Source organism: Oryctolagus cuniculus, chromosome 7 (assembly GCF_964237555.1).
Source record: "Oryctolagus cuniculus chromosome 7, mOryCun1.1, whole genome shotgun sequence".
NCBI lineage: Eukaryota > Metazoa > Chordata > Mammalia > Lagomorpha > Leporidae > Oryctolagus > Oryctolagus cuniculus.
In genome coordinates, this window is record NC_091438.1 from 73548737 (window position 1) to 73565076 (window position 16340).

The window sequence follows — 16340 nt, forward strand, 5'->3', positions numbered from 1 at the left end:
TAGAGGTCTCATTCTGGGATGGCTTCAGGGCAAGATCACTGTGAGAGCGAGGATGTAGCAGTAGTAGACAGTGTGGAAATGAAGATCCATGTTGGACCCTCTGTGTTAGAATACGTAATCAGTATTTATGTATTAGAACTAGCAGTTCTAATGTAATGCGGGGTTAATTCACTCAATTATGAGAGCCAAGAAGTTCCATAATATGCTCTGCAAGCTGGAGAAACAGGAGAGCCTACAGTGTAATTCAGTCGGAGCCGAAAGGCCTGAGGGCCGGGGGAAACGATGGTGTATCTCAGTGCCTGCAGCTGAAGGCTTGAGCGATGAGGGCAACGTTCTAGAGTTCAAGGCCTGTGGCCCTGGAGCACAGCATGGGTGTCCCAGCCCGTGCTCCAGTAATTTGCCATCCTCCGCCTTTTTGTTTTATTCCAGCCCTCAACAGATTGGGAGATGTCAGCCCACATTGGTGAAGGTAATCTTTACTCTGTCTACCGATTCAAATGCTGGTCTCATCTAGAAATACTCTCACAGACACACCCAGAAATAATGTTTTACCAGCTATCTGGGTATCACTTAACCCTGTCATATTGACTCATAAATTTAACCATTGTACCATAAAACTTTTTTATTTCCTATCATAAAACTTTAAAAAAATGATAATCCTACAGATCATCTACTTCACTCTCTTGCTTCTACCAGAATCCTATCTTCTTTTTTTTTCTTTTTTTTTTCTTTCAAACTTTTATTTAATGAATATAAATTTCCAAAGTACAGCTTATGGATTACAATGGCTTCCCCCCCATAACGTCCCTCCCACCCACAACCCTCCCCTTTCCCACTCCCTCTCCCCTTCCATTCACATCAAGATTCATTTTCGATTCTCTTTATATACAGAAGATCAGTTTAGCAGAATCCTATCTTCAACAGTGAATTATTTTGTTCTTTCTGCCATAGTAAGCATCTCAAAATTCACCCTTCCTTCTGCTTCCACAAAGATCTAGTCACATAGTTTCCTGTATCTGGTACTGCCCTATGACCTAAAGAATAAAATCCAAACTGCTTTGCTCAGAATTCAGAACTTGCCGTCGTTTGCCAGGATTTATCTCCTAGTATCCTCAGTCACTTTCTTTACTTTAGCCATAGTAGAGTGAGATCCATTTGTAGTTTCTTCACTCCATTTTATTTTGCTTTCCTTTCCTTCCCCCTTTTAAAGTCTTTGATCATGGTGGAAATCCTTCCTCCACCATAAAGCCTTTCCTTTCCTGTTCTGTTAGATGGAACCCGCTGCCCGCTGGGTCTTGGTTACATCAGAGCGTTCGTGCAGCTCTTCCTCCACGTACCCCACTTCTCCTGTGACACCCAGGTGTCAGCTGCAGGCACCCGGGCCCAGCCCTCTGGAGACTGCTGCGAGTTGTTCAAGATTCCATCCTGCAGGTCACCCTGCTCTCACTGAAGTCCCACACTCTCCAATCTGACCTCCCGTTGATATTCTCTTCCACTGTAGTCCAGATCTGCCTTTCCCAAACCCAATATAAAGGCGTTGCTTTACAAGTTACTGCTTTAAGTATGACAGTTTCTTTCTTTAGAGAAACCTGATATGAATCATTTAAATGCTATTTCAAAATTAACTTGCTTATGCTGTTCCTTTTAATATGGAGTCAGTCTTCCTCACAAGGCTCAGTGCAGCCTCCCATCCTGTTTGACTCTGTGGCCCCAAGCCCCAGCACCTGAACAGCATTTGGCGAAAAGCAAGTCCTACTGCTATTGTATCTCACTGGCATGCTATTGATGTTGGTTTTTCTTCTCTTGATTGACGTTCTTCCTAATACACTTTCCAACTTTGTCACTTCACAATAAAATGTGCTCTGCTAGCTTGTCACAAGGAAGCACCTTGCCCTCTTGTACTTTACTAAATGCAAGGCAGACTGTTTGTTGCCCGGTGTCTCTTCCAAAATGTCACCCTTCTGCCTCTGCTGCTTCTTCCACCTGGAGGATCCCCTTCCCCTTCCCTGACCCTCACGTCTCCCTCTGCACTTCTTGCCATCCTGCCTTCACCTTATCCTTCAGATCTTAGCTCAGATGTCACCTCCTCAAGAAAATCTCTGACCCCTCAACCTGACTTAGGTACACATTGTCACTGCTCATATAACAGCCTGCGTCACCTCTGCCACAGCCCTTGTCACCGGCTATTGCAATTCTTATTAACTATAGGCTCTTTAAGGTCACAGACTGTCTTTTATATATAGATTTCAAATGTCTTTCACTTTAGAAATGTTTTTTGAATTTATGGATCACAGTTGTTGTGTAAGGACAATTGTTTTTTACCATGCATCATTTTTAACATTGAAAGTCTTGTTTACATCATTTAATTTCTTTCTGAAAGTAATTTTTGGGATTATTGGACATTTCAAACAATAAGCAATCTTTATGATACATTCAAAGCATTCATTTATTCATTTGTTAAGTTTTTAAAAATATATTGAGCACTTACTATGTACTGGGGCAAAAACTACCTCTCCAGGCTCTCAAGTAGAAAAGATGGAAGCAAAGTCTCATAGTAATGAGTCAGTTTAGTAGGTGAAAGGATTAAAATATGCCCAAGGTACTCTGGAAAACTGGGAGAGGCCTCTAACACGGGCAAAGAATGGGATCAGTAAACCAGGTGCTATGAAGCCAGATTGGCATGTGCCTGGTAACAAAGGTGAGGATGGGGCATTCCTAGAAGAAGAAAAACATGAACAAGGAAATACAGAGCACAGTACACAATGAAATATAAGCAGTATAAGCAGTTCAGTTTATGGAACTAAATTGGCAGGCGTGCATTTTACAAACATTCTTCCATTTCATGCTTATACCAACATCATGAGTTAGATCCTGTCATCCTCATTTCATTAATAAGAAAAATTAGTAGCAGAATAGTTAAGTAATTGGCTCAGAGTCATAAAGCTAATGAGTACAAAATGGTGATTTTCATGCAATTTTGACTCCTAAAGCAGTAGCCTAACTGCTATGTGAATGCTGGCTTTCTACTTTCACTGTGAAACATGAACCATAATTACTTTTGACTGATTTAGACATCGGATTTTTTATCAATAGTTGCATGCTTAAATTATCAAGTTAACTTTAACAGGTAACTAACCGAGCACCAAAAAGGAAACCTGTTAAAGTGAAATGAACACTATGAGAAACGGTGACTTGATCAGCCCTTGCCCTGACTGTTGATGAACAACTTAATACATTATCCCTCTTAGTATTTTTTTTGTTTGTTCTACTTAATATTTTTGGTTGAATTCTGTAATCAATACACAGTTATTCTTAAGTGTTGAAACTTAACTGAAAGGTGATCGCTGTTAAATATAAGAGTAGGAATAAGAGAGGGAAGAGATGTACAAATTGGGACATGCTCAAGCTGACTTGCCCCAAATGGTAGAGTTAGAAACGTACCAGGGGATTCCAATTCAATCCCATCAAGGTGGCATGCACCAATGCCATCTCACTAGTCCAGGTGATCAATTTCTGTTCACAATTGATCATAATGATAGGAAAAGAGTCAAAGGGATCACATAAACAAGACTAGTGTCTGCAAATACTAACTGATAGAATCAAAAAGGGAGAGAACGATCCAACATGGGAAGCGAGATACACAGCAGACTCATAGAATGGCAGATGTCCTAAACAGCACTCTGGCCTCAGAATCAGCCCTTAAGGCATGCGGATCCGGCTGAAAAGCCCATGAGAGTATTTCAGGCATGGAAAGCCAAGATACTCTGGCAAAAAAAATAAAATGACCTAAATGAAAGATCTCCACAAGTGAGATCCCAGTGGAAAGAATGGGCCATCAAAGAAGGAGGTACCTTTCTCTGAAGGGAGGAAAGAACTTCCACTCTGACTACGACCTTGTCTAAATATGATCAGAGTCGGTGAACTCAAAAGGCTTCCATAGCCTTGGCAACTCATGACAAGAGCCTAGGGTGATTACTGATGCCATAAACAAGAGTGTCAATTTGTTAAGTCAACAACAGGAGTCACTGTGCACTTACTCCTTATGTAGGATCTCTGTCCTTAATGTGCTGTACATTGTGATTTAATGCTATAACTAGTACTCAAACAGTATTTTTCACTTTGTGTTTCTGTGTGGGAGCAAACTGTTGAAATCTTTACTTAATGTATGCTAAACTGATCTTCTGTATATCAAGAGAATCGAAAATGAATCTTGATGTGAATGGAAGGGGAGAGGGAGTGGGAAAGGGGAGGGTTGCGGGTGGGAGGGAATTTATGGGGGGGGCATTGTAATCCATAAGCTGTACTTTGTAAATTTATATTCATTAAATAAAATTTAAAAAATTATCAAGTTAACAAATGGTCATATTTCATATACTTTGCAGATCCAACTTTAGTGTCCCATTTGCACAATTGAGCATCACATAACATGATAACTTGTAATATATTTTTCTCTGTATCCTCTTATTGTTTTCCACTGTTCAAACCTAGTAATATCATCAAAAATGACTTAGTGTTATATTAGTGATGAAGAATTACATGCCAATTAAATATAGGAAAATAATCTGAGTTTCTGAATCTAAGCCATGTTAAAACTGAGTTTGATATAAAAACCAGTGTCAAGTACAACAGTATAGCTGATAATTTCACAGTTTCTTGGTGGGATGAAGAAAAATAATGGAATTCAAACATTGAGAACAGAAAACAGAGTCCTCATCTCTATCCCCCATGAGTCCTTGCATCGTGCTGAGAGAACAGTGATTGAAATTAGGGTACATTAGGAATTTTATGTGCATTATTTCATTTTAATCTCACAATGGTCATTTTTCAGATGACAAAACAGTCTCAAGGGAACTATGCTCCTAACCATTCAACCACAATACTCCCACTTTCTATAAATTTCATATATACAAAACTAGTACAATTTTCTTATTGAATTTTTAAAATTTCAACTCTGAACAGAACTTATTCTCTTTGTTTTTCTCTTGAAGTGTTGATTATTCAATTTCAGTTCAGTTTTGGAGTGACTTTGATAAATAATATTTTGGGTAACTTCAAAAATATAAATAATTTATTATTCGGTTTCTTGTTACTGTAATGAAATATTTGAGGCAGGCTAAGTTTATAAGCTTATTGTGGCTCACAGTTCTGATGGTACAAGGTCTTGGGACCTCATCTGGCCATGGCTTTCTTGATGACAGATTCCCAAGGCAGTGCAGACCACCACATGACAACCGATAGCAGGTGAATGTGTCTGTCTGTATCTGGGTGGCTTCGCTCCCCATCCTTATAAAACCACCTATATTTAATCATTGGGGGTCCACCCTAATGACCTTATCTAATCTGTTTAATCCAAAGGTACATCTCTAAACCACACAGTCCGATTAACTTTCTACCCTGGATACCATAAGCATAATACTTCATAGTTTAAACTCCTGCAAAGAGTTTAGGGAAACAAATCAGATTCAAGCTATAGCAATAATTCAGTCTGACACCAGTCCTTAATGAATAGTAAGAGATACTTATAAAATTAATTTAAATGTAACTATACACACACACACACACACACACACACCCCATGTGGAAAGTATTTAGCTTCTAAGGTAGCATAGGAAAAGGTCCAGCAAAGACATTTGAAATTCTAATGGGTTGAAGAAATGTTAAAAGACTAATAGTGCCATGAAAGAACATATATGTTTTTAAAAAGTCAACTTTTACATAGTTGTGAAATATAGTCAAATATATTCTTTATAGTCTTTATCCTTCAGTCTATCATAGTATATGCACATAATTACATATATACACAAAAAGCAGGTAAGTCTTAGATACACATATCCATATTCCTCTATGTATATATAAATATATATATATATCACTCAGTAGAAACCTGAAATCTGTTTATCTTTTCATGTTATTACCAATTAGACACTAAAGTAGTTACTTTCCTTCTGTTATTGTTTCCAGTCAGGTCAGAGATGATGATTAAGAAAACATTGATGATCTAGCACAGTAGTATAGACTAGGGCTATTAGCCTACTTACTTCTATTCTCATAAAAATTATGCAGTTAAACTGGAAGACACCAGTGCCTACTTCTATTAGAAACAAGAACCCCTTTCTACTTCATAATATGCTCAATTACCTTTAGATTGATCTACGAATAAATTATAATCCAAATACACTTCTTTACCTCAAAGCTTCTCAGGCTTAAGGTATCATTGTTGATTCATTCTGTTGTCACTTTTCCATCGGCAATGTAATGCTTTTTATATCTGGATAGAGACAGTTTTAGTGTGAGATACTGTTATCTTTAAATGAGTAGGATTTAGCTTTTCTGGAGAGAATAAATTCATCAATGATGAATCCCTGGAAACTATTGAAACAAAAATCACACCATTTCTGAGCTTTGTTCAGTTCATCAGTAGCAAAGCAGCTTTCGAGAGTCCTAAAGAACTTTTTCTTTTGTTTAAGAAATATAGCATGACGCTCAAAACCTCTCTGAGTTACCGCAGGCTGCAACTTTCTCTGTAAGAAAATAATGAATGAAGAGGAGAAGCTCCTGCTGCTGCCTCCGCCAGGCCCTGCTGCTGCTTCTCCTGCAATAGGAAATCAATTAACTATATGTTCTGGCCGAGATTTGAACTAAATGCTTTATTAATCATCACTGATTGCACACACACGCAGCAGCTAACTGTGCGTTCATCTTCACCTTTTCTTAGCTTCGTTTTGCTCTCTGTGTTTTTTTTGTTAGTTTTGTTTTTTTGGGGCAAGATCAGAACATAACATATACCTCCATATAGTGTGTGTAAAAGTGATCCTCTAATGCAGGAGACAATCGATTTTTTTTTTAATATATCTTAAGAAAACGTGACCTTTAAAATGTCCAGTACCAAAAATCCTAGAGCCACTTGAATGCAAACAGTACAGTTTTAAAATAAGGGAGCACTTAAAACTCTGTCTGTACTAAATGAGGAAACAAGATGCCTATGGCAGTCTTGATGTTTGGGAAGCTAACAGTCTACCTTAGCTCTGGACTTGCCACATGGCAGTGAGGAATTGCACACAGATGAGCACAGTTTTATTTGGAGATGCCTGGTGGGAAGTTGAGGGAGCAGTTACTGGTATTGTGTGTATGTGGACCTTCAAACTGAAGAGAAATCTGGCAACAGTTTTCTGTCATTAATTCTTCTAACCTACGCACAAGGAAAATCCTATAACAATCTCTGTATTCTATTGAGAATGTCTGTTTAGGACTAATTATAAAAGATTAACACATTACAACCATGGCACTTTTGGCCATAGAAATGCTGCCTGACATTTGTATATGGCCAGTGTGATCAGCCAGTGCAAAATTAAAAAACAAACAAAAAAAAAAAAACATGGAGAACATGGAGCCGATAGCTGTTTACTCACTGTATTCCATTCAGCAGCAAGGGACTTTCAAATACTAAGCATTTTTATTTTTATCATATTATCATTGCTATTATTACAGTCGTTGCAACAATTTGAAATTGTTGCTGCTTTAACTTAATCACATGCTTTTTCTCTCCATTTGGATAAAGAATTATCTAAATGGAAAAAAAATTTTATTCTGAATTATGCTTCAAAAATGACAGTTAATAAATTTCCAAGAAGAATTTCGTTCATACAGGCTTGACAAAGCTCTCAGGTGGAATTAAACAGTATTGAGTGAGGTGAGATCAAACCAGGGAATGAGGATTTGGTTCAGATTTGTATGGAACTTGCTAACACGAAGGGCCTGCTGGGACCACAGGTCATGTGTTTCAACACTTAACCATTCTTGATAATCTTCAAGAATAGAAGATTAGGACTTAGGTGCCCTTGATGTATAAGAAAAGTGAGAAGGCGACATTCAGACAAGATTTATATCATGTGGACATGCGTTCACCACCATATGAGGTGTTATCTGGACCTCAAGGGCATGTCTTTGGCACTGAGTGTAATCCCTAACACCTCATCTGCCCCAGGAAAAAGATCATTTTATGAGAGCACCTTTCAAACACGTATTATCTTTTCTATATTGAGGAGGCTGACATATGTGATTAGTGTTGAGGATTTGTTTCATACTCTTATTTACTTATGCTTCTATCAAGTCAGCACCTCTTGGTTATAGTTAGAGATGCAAAACATGCTCTCCTCCCATCATATCATCTTACTTTATTGCAAGTATTAAATATTATAATTTAGTAAAGCATTAAGGTATACAGATGAAGTACACAGTTCTAGTCTAATTGTATATGAATTAATTTTGCATTCATGACATTGTTTCCACTGACTTGACTTGTTGACATAATTATAGTAAATTGATAATGGAGCTAACAGTCTTAGATATTGCCACAGAAATCTGTTTATTGCTAATATAAATTCACAATTGCAGGTTGCAGTGTGGCTTGCTTGGAACACGGTTTGAGTTCAGTTTACTTACCACACTGAGACCTCTAGAGGACCAGAGAACTCATTTTCCTGGGACATTATGCAACCTGGCAAGTGGAGGCCGGGTGTTTTGAAACAAGTGTGATTTTTCACCAAAGTACTTGCTAGGTCAGAGATCAGGATGACCTTGGAGTGCTGTAGTTTTCCAAACCTCCATCAGCTAGATAAATGGGCTTTATTCTGCAGGAGAGAAAGTGTGTTTTTGCAGTCTTATAAAAGAGACCTAGCAATTCCAGGTTACAGGCGGACACAAAACATTTGGAATTCAGTGGTGTCTGTCACCAGCAATGTGTGTCGTGTGTCGGTAAAAGTGAGGATCAAAGGTTCGAGCAGAGGGGAAGGACAAAGTGAAGAGGAAATAATTGTGTGATAATGAATGGTATGAGGGCATTTTCGTGTTAACTTGAAACCACTTAGCATTTTTCCATGACGCCCAGGTATCTTTCGAAATGAACTTTGTAAAATACTATTGAATAACCTTGAGATTTAAAGCTGTGATGTGATGTTGAATGCTGATAGAGTTTAAGCATTACAATTTGTCTTCTGCATTTCATTTCTATTTTTGCCTCTTTCATGCAAAATAAAATTTATTTTCTGCACAGAGAAATCAATATTTTTACCATTTTGTTTTTCAGCCATTCCAGTAAACTGCAATCAACATTAGTTACAATCTTTAAAGAGATGTAGTAAGAATTTGAACACAATAAAATAGAGATACAGATTAGAACTTTGGCAAAATACCTCTGCTATTGACAAAAACATTTGTCAGGGCCTATGCTGTGTCTATATCCTGCTAGAAACCTGATGAAGGGGAAAAAAAGCATCAATAGGTTTCACCTTCTGTCTATACAAGCCAAACAAATGTTTTAACTAATAGCTATTGTTTTAAGTGGATGGATTTGGTTTACCATTGGGAGCTTTATTCCACTGAGAAATGTATTTTAATTAACAAGCGTAGATCCAAGGCATAATCTTGGATAGAGTATTGTGCTCTTGTTTTCCTTCTAATGCTGAATGGAATCTTAGGCCTGGAACACTGGGGTCCCAGGGTTCATGAAGACCTACCTGCAGATACCTGAAACAATCCCAAACCACGCATTTGTGTGCCGATGATATATATGAGGTCATGTCCTCCCACTTGTCTTTTCTGTGAATTACCATGCTTTCCTCTTTGTGTGTTTTCCTTTTAGAAACTGCCAAGTTTTGGACCTTATCTTGAACAGCGCAAGAAAATCATAGCTGAAAACAAGATTAGGCTAAAAGAACAAAAAGCAGATTTTTCACCACTCAAGAAAAATTATTTTATCCCCAAAAAGCCTGTTCCTACCATCAAGGTAAAAATTAAGCCAAATTTATAAATATGATTATTTTACTCATTAAATATACATAATGGTTTAAATAATTACTTACTGTTTAAATATATTGCTAAATTGTTTCTAAACTTCTATTGTAAAATGCAATTCAACTATAGAATAATTTTATTTGGATTTTTAAACTTTTAGTTATATATTTTATATTTTTAGAGTACTGTCAATTATGTGTTTTATAGAAATTTTTATATAGTAAAAAATGTAGCAAGATATTAAGGAGAACTTGTAGTCTTTCAAAAATTACCTTAACCCATAGTTAACTCCAAGAAATTTCATATTAGTCATGAAGTATAACTTCATTATCAATATGCATCATCTATTTCAATATGATACTTCACATTATGGGAAAACTTTCTCTGATTTGGCCTTTGGAAAAACTATACTCTCATTTAGTTCTAAAGAGGTTATTTTCTGGAAAATAGTGAAGATTACCAATAAGACAGAATTCTATTTGCATGTTACATTTCTTTTTTTCTTAAACTTTCTGTTTTGAAAGAAATGTAGCTCCACATGCCATTGTAAGAAATTAAACAGAAGTCTCCTGCACTTTATCCTATTTCCCAGCTGGTATAGTATGAAATCACAACCAGGATACTGTTGGGCTATGGTTATTATATGATCATCTTTTCCTTATATGTAGAAATTTCAGAAGAAACCATTTGCCAATCCTAATTCAATTTCTCCAGTTTTATGTCTATGTATCTTTGTGTGTGTGTGTGTGTGTGTGTTTGTATTGAGTTGTGTGCACTTTTTTTCAAATACATATAGGTTGTGCATTCACCCACCACTCTACTCAAGATACAGAACAGTTCATCACCACCAGAGTCTCAGAGGTTACCCTTTTGTAGCCACGCCCATTCTTCTCCTGCTCTCTGTCCCCACAAGGTAGACTTACTTTAAAGCGGCCCCAATGGGGAATACAGTATTTTATTGGATGGCATTTTCTCTGAAATTGCCATCACTGAAATGTGGTTTGCAGTTACTGCAGCTGTCACTCCTATGTGAAGGACACTCTCCTCCAGCCTTTGTTTTCTGTTTGCAACATCAACTAAAAAGCTTGTTCTTAGGTATTCTCAAGTACACCTTGCTAAAATTAATTTTTTGGTAGTCACCTGGAGATTTGAACCATTAAAAATCCCCTCTACCCATGAGAAAAATAAAATGGGTCATATGCTAACAATAGTGGAGTTTAGAGTTGATGTTAGAACATTTAAGCAATGCAAAGTTCTGAAAGGAAACCTAGACATGACTGACCCTAATCACTTCGCGGCTGTAATTCCAAATAAGATGGGCAGCAGTATAGCCTCAACTGCTGGGCTGAACTTTTCCTGTCCAGTTAGATGCATGATCCTTATGGAAAAACTTAATGCACTAATGGGAGAGGTAGGCCAAATCCTTCATAAGCCATGTTTCCCTTCTGTTTGGCTATGATCATTATGTGATGTGAAGTTAAGTGGGAATTCTCCTGGCTCTCTCTCTCTCTTCTTAATTAGTTTGAATTAAATGTCAAATCTCTGTATGTAGGAATCTTTTCTTTAGGTGTAAAAATTTCAGAAGAAAATATTATTTGTATTTGAAATATAAAAGCATGATATCATTTTAACCTGTTCTGGCTCTCTAATACTTCTAAGAATGCATTGATAACCTAGAAATACAGAGAAAACAGGATAAACCAAAACCTACTGTGATTGAATTAAAGTTGGTAGAGTACTAGCTCCTCTCAAAATAAGTCACACTTAGAAGAATTAAGTAAACCAATGAAATGTGAAGCCAGAGAAGTAAAGAGTTTCTGAAGTATCAAGAAGAGATAGAGTCTTAGAAAAGTGATTCAACGTGCATCCTCTTGTAAGTTGCCTCATTTTAAAGGTTATCCAGAGTGAAGTGCCTGCTCCTGGTATAATATGTTATATAAGCCTTAAGACATTATATACTAGCCAGCACCGTGGCTCACTAGGCTAATCCTCCGCCTTGCGGCGCCTGCACACCGGGTTCTAGTCCCGGTCAGGGCGCCGGATTCTGTCCTGGTTGCCCCTCTTCCAGGCCAGCTCTCTGCTATGGCCAGGGAGTGCAGTGGAGGATGGCCCAAGTGCTTGCGCCCTGCACCCCAAGGGAGACCAGGAGAAGCACCTGGCTCCTGCCATCGGATAAGCGCGGTGCGCCGGCCGCAGCGCACCAGCCGCGGCGGCCATTGGAGGGCGAACCAACGGCAAAAGGAAGACCTTTCTCTCTGTCTCTCTCTCTCACTGTCCACTCTGCCTGAAAAAAAAAAAAAAAAAAAAAAAAAGGGACATTATATACTGTCGGACTAGCATAGAAGACCATGTCTGTGCTGACACATGAAGGAGCTACTGTAGTATATTTTCTCAGTTTCTAGTGAAATCTCACTACTGTTTACTCCATCTTGCTTTCTGTAAGGCTTTATTTAGAGTGAAGGATAGCATGTGATTTTGAAGAAGGAAGGTAAAGAAGTCTATTCTTTTCTCTGGAGATATCCATGGATCCAGTGTAACTTCACATGATGCCTGATCTCTAGAACATGAGGTTTTTTTATTGCATTTTAAAAGATTTATTTATTCATTTATTTGAAAGGCAGAGCTACAGGGAGAGATGGAAAGACAGAGATATCTTCCAGCTGCTGGTTCACTCCCCAAATGGCCGCATCATCCAGGACGGGGCTGGACCAAAGCTAGGAGCCAAGAACACCATCTAGATCTCACACTAGGGAAGCAGAGGTCCAAGCATTTGGGCCACCACATGCTGCCTTCCTAGGTGTATCAGCAGGAAGCTAGATTGGAAGTGGAGAAGCTGGGGCTGGAACCAGCACTCTGATTTGGGGTGCTAGCATCACAAGCCATGGCTTAACCCACTGCACCACAACACTGGCCCCTATGATTTTTCACTTAAGTAGTTGTTCCCTAATAAGATATGATTTTGTTTGTATTCAAATATGGTTTTCCAGAGAGAAGTTTTCTTGCCTAGTATTACCTATGGAAGTATTTGGTTACCAACAGCTTTAATAAGCCTACAATGTTCTCAGCACTGTACATGATACATTTAACCTAAAGTGCCTAGGATAAGCATTGCCTTTATCCTCATTTTAAAGATGAGAAAATTGAGGGACAAACAGAGATTAGATAATTTCACTTTCACATAGTGAAGTAGTAACATAGGAGATGGAGGTGAGACTGAGAATTGCTAGTTCAGTGAATTCAGAAGACTGACTCATGAGAAATAATTCAAAGATTTGGGATTCTTTCTAGAGAATGTATGGAATAGATCTAGAAACAGCTTATGGAAGATGAAGACCTCACATGCAACAATGTGAAGGTCATTAGTAAAGCAATTAAGACATGGGGATTTTGTCACATTTGTAGCAATAATCATTTGATTTAGGTAGAATATCTCATAAAAGGTCTGTAAAATGAAACTACTGGACAAAGAAATCCCTTTCCCTCTCCCCTGTCCATCCTCATCCCTGACCTTCTATAAGTTCATTTGTTTTGTTTTGTTTGGCTTTTTCTTTTAATGTTAAGAGCACAAAGATAAATATAAAAGTTACCCAGAGTCCAATAACCATTAAAATTTAGATTTATAAAATTCTAGTCAATTTTCTATACCTCAGTGTACTCTTTTTAAGATTTTTATTGACTTAATTTTATTTTATTTAAAAGGCAGATAGATAGAGATCTTCCGTCGGCTGGCTCACTCCCCAAATATCCACAACAGCTAGGGCTGGACCAGGCCGGAGACAGGAGCCCAAAAATCAATCTAGATCTCCCAGAAAGCAAACTGGATTGGAAGCTGAGTTCTGAGGACTTGAACTAGGCGGATGTAAGCATCCGGAGCAGCATCCTAACTGCTGTGCCAAATGCCTGCCCTCTGAGTATAATATTGTAATACTGGCACAGAAAATGTATTTATACTTAATTCTTACATAGAATTTTCATCAAAGAATATGATTTTGTTTTCCATCATTTTAGTGATTTTATAGTATTTCACAATATGCATTTATTGATTTTTAAAAGTCAACCTATTGTTGAGCATTAGGTTGTTTCCCAAACTTTTTACAAATGATGATATCTGTATATTTGTACAGAAATCTTTGTGTAGACCTCTTATTATTCACTACTTATAAGTTATAAGTCATGAAATTTTAGGACTTTTGATACATATTTCCAACTTATTCTCCAGAAAGAATGTGCAAATTTATATTCCTGCAAAAATAGTAGGGATTCCATTTCTTAGACATTCATTAATAATGAACTTTTAAATTTTTATCCAACATGATAATCAAAAAATATTTTTACTTAACTTTGAATACCTAAGTCAGAAACCTGTGATTTGGTCTAGATTCCATCCCATTACTTGTTCTGTTCATATCTACCTTTTGATTTCTCACATCTCCCTGTTTTTCTATTCATACTGCCAAGTCTATCGTGCAGTCACACCTTCTCACCTGGAATTCTAATACACATTCCATTATCTGACCTCATGATTTCATTGTAATTCTCATAAAATCTATCCTCCAAATATTAAGAACTATTATTTGCAAAATGCAGATCTAATTATTTTACAAAATTTTCCCTTTATAGCCATGGTCCCAAGGTAAACTCCTTACACAGCTTTCAGGCACATCATGTTTTAGCTACCCTGATTTAATAAGCAGTTTCAGTGGAGTGCTGAAAGCTAGAATCCAGGATGCAGTAAATTGAAGAATGAATAAAGATTGAGACAGTAAAAACAAAGTGTGCAAAGTAATCTTTCAGTAACTTGAGAAAGACCAGAAGGATGATTATAAGAAAAAGAAATGGAGAAGAGAGAAAGGCTAGCTCATTTAAACTATATTCATCTAGACTTGAGTGTGTTTATATGCTAGGAGAGAAAAGCTGAAGATGACAGAGGGGCATGACTAAAGAACTGTATCCTTAGCAAGAAGGGAGGGGCTAGATTGCAGAAAATACATTAGGTTATCTTGGATTAATAGGTGTGTCTCACTCCATTTTCTGTTGCCATAACCAAATGCATGAGACTGGCAATTTGTAAAGAGTACAGGTTTATTGGTTTATGATTCTAGAGGCTGGGAAGTTGAGGAACGTAGCCCTGGGATCTACTCAGCTCTGGGATCATTATCACATGATAATATGACAGAGGGCATCACCTGCTGGGACAATACAGTTGTGCTCCTCAGATGGCCCTTTGTCTTCTTTCATAGTCACCAAGGTGATCATGAACCCTGCCCTCATGAATTCATCTAATGACTTCCCAACAGTCCTGCCTCCAAATACCATAAGCATAGGAATTTGAGAATAGGTTTCCAACACGTGACTTTTAGAAGATGCGTTCAAACCATATCTAGGAGGGACATCTCATGAAACAAAGGCTGTGCTTAACAGCATCATTTTAGTCAGTAGTCATGTTTAAAGAAAGTGACCTAAAATACCTTAAGAAGCTATTTCCTTCATCAAAATGCAAAACAAAGTTTGTAAGACTTTAGGAGATGACATTTGTTATAGGAGAGTTTCCTGAACTAAGCAGGGACTACTCTGTCACAATGCCTATGTTCAAACTATGGCACTGCCATTTAGTAACTGTGTGTACTCTCCTTTTGTACCTAATCTGTGAAATGGAGATATAAAAATAATGTCTACCTCAGGGACAGGCATTTGGTATAGTGGTTTAGACACTGATTGAGATGCCCTCATCCCATTTTGTAGTGCCTGGATTTAAGTCTCAGCTCCATGCCCATATACAGCTTTTTGTTGACGTGCACTTTGGGGAACAACAAATGATGAATCAAGAACTTGGATTCCTGTCACATATGTGAGAGACCCAGACAACCCAACACACTTGTCTCTCTCCTCCCTCATGTCACACACACACATACACACACACACACACACACACATGCACACATGCACACACACACACACCACCTTTCAAATAAAGAAATAAATGTTTAAAAGTCTCTGCTTCCTAGGGTTATAAATTAGAGGATGTGTGAAGTGCTTTTAGTATGATGCCTATACCAAATATGTCCTAAATAAATGTCATTTGCTGTAAGGTATAATTTTAGGAATGGACAAATTGCAGAGGATAATAGGTTAAGGTGACTGTATGTTCCCATTTGTCCAAAATATAAGTGAACTGAAGAATGAGATGTAGGAGAATGTAAAGCTCAGGAGGCCAACCAAGTTAGCAGTTTTAAGGAAGATTATATATTCTCTAGATAATCGTTATTGCATACTTACCATGAGACAAGCATTGCACTGGGAATTGAGCTTCTTGGTACATACAAAGCTCTGTCCTCACAAAACATAGAGAATAGAGAAGGAGACAGGTATTTTAAAATTCTCATTAATGATGTAAAATCACATTCATGGTATGAGCTATATGGAAAAGATAAAGGATTTAGGGAATGTTTTTTTATAATGACACCTAATGTAATTTGACAGGGCCAGTGCTACCAAGGAAGTAACATTTAAGGAACCCACAGACAAGGTAGGCACTGGGAGGGTAAGGA

General features: G+C 37.7%; 1 protein-coding gene across 1 annotated transcript in view; it reads left to right on the top strand.

Annotated features, from left to right (window-relative positions):
- The window catches only part of DPYD (dihydropyrimidine dehydrogenase), a 962084-nt gene that overhangs the window by 930901 nt on the left and 14843 nt on the right, over positions 1-16340 (top strand). Inside the window, exon 21 of the mRNA XM_008264835.4 lies at positions 9641-9784. Within this exon, the coding sequence (XP_008263057.2) occupies positions 9641-9784 (144 nt within the window). The remainder of the gene's footprint in view (positions 1-9640; positions 9785-16340) is intronic.